General features: G+C 75.2%; 1 protein-coding gene across 1 annotated transcript; it reads right to left on the bottom strand.

Moving 5' to 3' along the window:
• Positions 1 to 260: 260 nt before the first annotated feature.
• On the bottom strand, positions 261 to 4042 carry Amn (amnion associated transmembrane protein). The gene is made up of 12 exons (XM_090345432.1): positions 3960 to 4042; positions 3671 to 3789; positions 3550 to 3594; positions 2576 to 2663; positions 1904 to 2121; positions 1653 to 1790; positions 1472 to 1580; positions 1301 to 1383; positions 1063 to 1219; positions 800 to 977; positions 573 to 666; positions 261 to 482 (listed from the first exon to the last, which is right to left on the bottom strand). Exons 1-12 carry the CDS (start codon positions 4000 to 4002, stop codon positions 393 to 395), a joined length of 1362 nt encoding a protein of 453 aa, XP_090201558.1. The 5' UTR covers positions 4003 to 4042; the 3' UTR covers positions 261 to 392.
• Between the last annotated feature and the right edge of the window lie 1958 nt (positions 4043 to 6000).

Below are 6000 nucleotides of genomic sequence, written 5' to 3'. Positions count from 1 at the left end.
GGAGGGAGGGAGGGAGGCAGGAGGGAGGCGGGGAGGGGATCAGCTGGGGGGGAGGCAGGAGGCAGGGGATCAGCTGGGGGGGAGGCAGGGGGGAGGCGGGGAGGGGATCAGCTGGGGGGGGGAGGCGGGGAGGCAGGGGATCAGCTGGGGGGGAGGCAGGGAGGGGATCAGCTCGGTGGGGGGAGGCAGGGGCTGGGCAGGGCAACTCCGCAGGTAACTGACCACCCGAGCCCCTCCCCAGCCAGAGCGCAGCGTCCACACCAGGTACAAAAACGCCTTTATTGGGTCTTGGCTTCCAGGAAGGGCAGCAAGGGTCAGGGTGCCGGCGAGGGCGAGGTCCGGGGGCGGGCGAGGCCCCGCCGGGGAAGGCGGGCGCGCGGGCCCGGCTGTGCCTAGGCCTCGGCCTCGGCCACCGCGGAGAAGAGCGGGTTGACGAAGTAGCTCCGGCGCGCGCCGTCCCCCTCCGGGGCCAGGCCGGGCGGCTGCGCGGAGGAAGGGGGAAAGGTCAGCGGGTCGGGGGTCGGGGGCAGGCGTAAGGCCCCGGGAGCCCGGCGTGCCCTCCCCCGCCTCACCAGCTCCACCGAGGCTGCCTCGCCGAACATGGGGTTGCGGAAGCCCAGGGGCACCTCCGTGGGCGGGGACTCGGCCCCCTCGCGCCGCGTCCACCTGGGGGCGCGGCCAGGTAAGGTGGGTGGGGCGGCCCGGCCCGGCCCGCCACGCAGACCCCGCCACGCAGACCCGGCCCGCCACGCAGACCCGGCCACGCAGACCCCGCCACGCCGGCCCGGCCGCGGCCTACCTGAGCCTCCCGGAGCGGCACAGCAGCAGCAGGGTCCCCAGCAGCACCAGCAGCACGGCCGCCCCGACGCCGCCCGCCAGCCCCGCGTGGGACCCGGGTCCTTCCTGTCCCGCGGCGTCGCCCCCCACGGGCTCGCCCGACGGCCGCAGGGCCGCGGACAGCACCCCGAGGGCCTCGCCTGCAAGGGAGGGCGCGGCTCAGCCCGGGGCCCGCGGCGCCCGCGGAGCCCAGCGCGCGGGCGGCCGGCGGCGGGCGCTGCTTACCGTGCGCCTCCGCGTCGGCCACCAGGGCCCGGGCCAGCCGCTCCGCCGCGCCCGCCGCCGGCCGCGCCTCGGCCACCACCACCTGGATCTCCGTGTCCGCGCCCGCCGCGGGGCGCCGCACCTTGGACACCGCCACCTGCAGTCCCCGGTTCTGGGGCTGGGAGAGGGGCGGGGTTGGCGGAGGAGGAGCGGGGCCGCGGCCCGCCCCGCGCGCGACGCCCGCCCCGCGCCCGGTTACCAGGGACAGGAAGAGGTCCAGCACCCGGGCTCGGTACCGCTCCAGGTCAAACGTGGGGCCGTGGGCCAAAGACACGATGGCGCCTGCAACAGAGGGGCCGCGAGGGTCAGCGCCGGGCGGCCGGAGCCGGGAGGGGGGGCGGCCCCGAGGGACCCGGCCGCGGGCGCTCACCGCACAGGTCGCAGCACTGGCCGAGGGGCCGCAGGGCGGAGCGGCAGGCGGCGGGGGGGCAGCGGCCGCCCGCGGGCTGGAGCAGCGCGGCGCAGATCCACGGCAGCGCCTAGGGAAGGCGCGGAGGTCAGCGCCGGACGGAGCCCCATCCGACGCCCCGGCCCCGCTCACCTCCGCTCACCTCGGCGTTGCTGCAGACGCAGCCCGAACGGTCGGTGCAGGGCTCCGAGCCCAGGCTCAGCGTGCCCGGCCCGTGGAAGCGCAGCCGGCCCTCCCGGGACCCCAGGAAGTCCGCCAGGTCCGTGTCGCGCGTGAACGTCTGCGGGCGGGCGGGCACACAGGTCTCTTTCGGGGCCAGCCCGACGAGAAGACCCCCGGGAGCTCCGCACCACGGATGCCGACAGGGCGGACTCGAACCTCAGCCCTGCTCACCTGGCCCAGGGCTGACAGGCTGTGGACGCGCGCCGGGCCGTCGCCGGGGCCGAGTGCCACGCGGAAGGAGGCGTTGGCTGGGAAGAGGACGTCGTCATCGCTGCAGGGCACGCGCTCGGCGTCCACAGAGAAGAAGCCTGGCGCCTGGTCCCGGGTGCGCCACAGGTGCGGATCCAACCACGAAAAGCGGTCGGGATTGCGGAAGAGCGCGGGGCCGCCTGTGGGGGCGCCGGCCGGGTCTCTGAGGCCCCGCCCCCGCGCCCAGAGCTCCGCCCACAGGCCTCGGGGTGGCGAGGCCCCGCCCCCGAGGCAAGAGCACCGTCCAAAGGCCTTGGGGCGGCGAGGCTCCGCCCCCATACCGGAGCACCACGGGAGCTCTGCAGCACTAGGCCCCGCCCCCGAGGTAAGAGCACCGCCCACAGGCCTCGGGGTGGCGAGGCCCCGCCCCCATACCGGAGCACCACGGGAGCTCTGCAGCACTAGGCCCCGCCCCCGAGGCAAGAGCACCGCCCACAGGCCTCGGGGTGGCGAGGCCCCGCCCCCATACCGGAGCACCACGGGAGCTCTGCAGCACTAGGCCCCGCCCCCGAGACAAGAGCTCCGCCCACAGGCTTCGGGGCGGCCAGGCCCCGCCCCCTCATCCCCCGAGCTCCACGGGCGCTCGGGTCTCACCGGTGTTACACTCGGGGTGCGCGCCGTCCACCACGGCGCTGAATCCCGCTCCCGAGGCCAGGACCAGCTCTCCATCCAGGGGCAGGAGCTGCAGGAGGCGCGGACTGAGCCTGCGGCGCCGCGGGCCCGCAGCCATCACCTGAGACTACAAGGCGGGGGCGCCGGGCCCTTGGGTCCGGGGAGGGGGCTCCAGGGCAGGCGGGACAGGAGGTGGGGCGCGGGCTGCGCGCTGCCCCCAATCGCCAGGACCGAGTCCCCGCCCCGGTGACTCCGCCTGCGGTCCCGGGGAGCGAGCTCGGGCCCACGTGGGACGTGACACGCGCGCGGCTCTTTGGATGTCCCGGGCCGCTTAGGTGCGAGGACCGCTCGGCCGGGCCACGGGCGTCGGGCAGGCGCCGGCTCGCCCGGGGTCTGCGGGCCTTGGAGCCTTCGGCGCGTAGTCAGGCAAGTGTGGGGCGAGGAGGGCCCCGAGCCTAGGGGCGACGGTGCCCTCCGGTCCACCATTCCCGGAAACCCAGCAGAGAGAAGTGGCCCCGGAGCCCCAAGGGCAGAGGGAGAGGGGGCGAGGCCCAAGGACGCGTCTGTCTCGCCACGTGCCCTCCTGCGGGCAGGGAAGCAGCCTTGCAGCCCGGGCCCCGCAGCCCCCGCGCCCCGGCCTCTCTCATCCCCGGGGCCCCCGAGTCCCGGCCCCTCTCGCCCTGGGGCCCCGCAGCCCCCCGCGCCCCGGCCCCTCTCATCCCCGCAGCCCCCCGCGCCCCGGCCCCTCTCATCCCCGGGGCCCCCGCGCCCCGACCCCTCTCGCCCCGGGGCCCCGCAGCCCCCCGCGCCCCGGCCCCTCTCATCCCCGGGGCCCCCGCGCCCCGGCCCCTCTCGCCCCGGGGCCCCCGAGTCCCGGCCCCTCTCGCCCTGGGGCCCCGCAGCCCCTCGCGCCCCGGCCCCTCTCATCCCCGGGGCCCCCGCACCCAAGGCCTTACCACGTCGGAGACAGCGTGACTCTCGCGCACCAGGACTGTCACCACCTGCGGGAGACAGGGTCAGCGGGCGCGGGGGCTGCGGCCCTCCGCGGCGAGCGCCGACCCCGGGGCACCCGGGCACCTTGCCGGCGGGGAACTGGACGGCGTCGCCCGCGCACGGGGTCCGGTTCTGGCTCCAGTTGGCGGCGGTCTCGAAGTCGGTGTTGGGGACCCAGACCTTGTAGGCTGCCCGGGTGAGCGCTGGAGAAAGGGCGCCTGAGTGCGGCCGCCCCGGGGAAGCCCGCCGGGAGGGCGCCGGGCGCGACCCCACCCCGGACCCGCCCGGCGCCCCCCGCCGAGGAAACTGAGGCAGGCTGCCCGCGCCCCGCTCCCCGAGGCCTCCGCCCTGGGGGCCCAGCGCCCCGGCCTACCGCAGAGCTGGAGCCACAGCACGAGCCGGCCCGGAGCGCCCATCTCGCCCGCGCGCCGCCGAGGAGACTTTGCCCGCGGATCCACGAGACCCGGGCGGGGGGGGGCGGAGGGGGCGGAGGGGAGGGCGGGAGGGGGCGGAGCGCGCGGGGAAGGGGAGGAAGTCCGGCCGGCCCGGCCCACACCTGCCGTCGGGGGCCGCGGGCGGCGGCGTCGTCGTCTTCCCGCCCGGGGAGGCCGCAGGGGCTGGACCGGAGGAGGGAGGAGGTGGCTGCGGGCTGAGTCCCCGGACACCGCGCGTGGAGCGAGCCGGGCCGAGGACCCGAGCCCCGCGCCACCGCTCCTCCCGCCCCGCCCCGGTCCTTCCCTGTTCCCGAGGGTTCCCGGGGCCCCTGTGTGCGGGGGGAGCTCTCCCCGCCCCCCAGCCCCGCTCCTCCCCGCCTGCCCTGCCCCCCCAGCCCGGCCCCTCCCTGCCTGCCCTCCCCCCCAGCCCCAGCCCGGCCCCTCCCTGCCTGCCCTCCCCCCCCAGCCCCAGCCCGGCCCCTCCCTGCCTGCCCTCCCCCCAGCCCCAGCCCGGCCCCTCGCCGCCTGCCCTCCCCCCCAGCCCCGCTCCTCCCCACCTGCCCTCCCCCCCAGCCCCAGCCCCGCTCCTCCCCGCCTGCCCTCCCCCCCCAGCCCCAGCCCCAGCCCCAGCCTCGCTCCTCCGCCTCGGCCCCTCCCCGCCTGCCCTCCCTCTCCCTCCGGGCCTCGCCCAGGCCTCCCCTCCGGGTCCCCTGGACGGCGCCCTGGCCTCCTCTTTCCGATGCTGTCTGGGCCTCACCTGGGGCCTGGGTGTCTGCGGTTTGTTTGTTTTGTTTGTTCGCTCTTTTCCCCTCTACCACGTGGGCTCCATCTGTGGCTCTGGTCCTCGATGGCGGCCTCCTGAGAAGCTGGAACTACAGGCCCGGGACTAAGGAAGAGGAGACCCGGCTGGCAGGGAAGGTGGCTGTCCCCGCTGTGGGACCAGGCCCACGCGTGACTCGCCGATTCCTGGAGTTGGAGCTGGTTCTCATGGAGGAGCTCCACCCTGGGGGGTCCCCAGAGAGGTGTCATGAATGGAAGAGGAAGAGTGGGGCACAGTGCCCCACCGTGCATGAGGAATCGCTGTGTTCACAGAGGGCTCCAACCACATGCCCGGCCGCCCGCTGAGGGCCACAAGCTGGCAGCAAGGCCAGGCCCTCGGGGAGAAGGGGAGAAGTACAAAGCCCGGTTTTACGGAGCTGCGGTCTCCCCGGGATCTCGGTATCTGGGGGTGCGGCTGCCTCAGGGGGGCTGGGTCTGGGGTCTTGGGGCTGTCTCTGGTTGCCCGTCTGTCTGGGGTTGGTCACCGTCCTGTGTCGGTCGGTTCCCCTGCGCACACAGCCCTCCTTGGCTGAGCCTCCACAAGTCTCTGACTGGCTCCTGTCCAGTTCTGCACCGACTGCTGTGTTTTTGGCCACGACAGCTCACAGATTGGCCTTGAAGCGTGGCACCAGGAGCAACATCTCTGCCATCCACCGAAGGGGCAGGGTGCTGGAGCAGGTCCAGGAAAGGCCCTGCGGCAGAGGCCCAGGGGTGTCAGGGAGCGGAAGGCAGGAAGGAGTTCCTGGAAGGCAGACACCTTAGAGCCGAGGCTGACTGGAGGGCGGGAAATGAGTAAGGCCCGGTTGGCCTGGATGGGGCTGAGCTGGTTACACCGGTCCTAGGTCCAGGCTGAGCGGGGCTATACAACTCGCCCTGTCAGCCCTCAGCTTGCCACATGCATCGCTGTGCCCGCCTCCCAGGGCGAGGCACAGAGGGCACGGGAAGACAGATGGCCAAAGCTCTCTGGGTCACGGGGAGCACAGCTTAGAGGAGCACGGCTGGAGGTGGGCAGAGCTGGGCTGAGTTAATTGGCTCCTCCAGGCAAGGCTGGTAGGGCCAGGCCCTGGGAGTGGTATGACCAAGGCCTTGGCTGAGGGCAGATCTCAAGGGCAGCTCCCCACCCCCGGCACTGGTGACTCCATGGGAGATGCTTCTCCAAGG

The sequence above is a fragment of the Megascapheus bottae genome, chromosome 14 (genome assembly GCF_031878675.1).
Source record: "Megascapheus bottae isolate mThoBot1 chromosome 14, mThoBot2.hap1, whole genome shotgun sequence".
In the NCBI taxonomy this organism is placed as follows: Eukaryota; Metazoa; Chordata; class Mammalia; order Rodentia; family Geomyidae; genus Megascapheus; species Megascapheus bottae.
The sequence above is the reverse complement of the archived record's forward strand: the minus strand, read 5'-3'. Positions and strand labels throughout refer to the sequence as shown.

Bases quoted from the DNA above. Each gene is read 5' to 3' on its own strand.
- Amn (XM_090345432.1), bottom strand. From the start codon at position 4,002: ATGGGCGCTCCGGGCCGGCTCGTGCTGTGGCTCCAGCTCTGCG. The intron at 3,595-3,670 runs GTGCCCGGGTGC...TGTCTCCCGCAG, and splicing joins TCCAGTTCCCCGCCGGCAAG to GTGGTGACAGTCCTGGTGCG. The intron at 2,122-2,575 runs GTGAGACCCGAG...GCGCCCCCACAG, and splicing joins GCACCCCGAGTGTAACACCG to GCGGCCCCGCGCTCTTCCGC.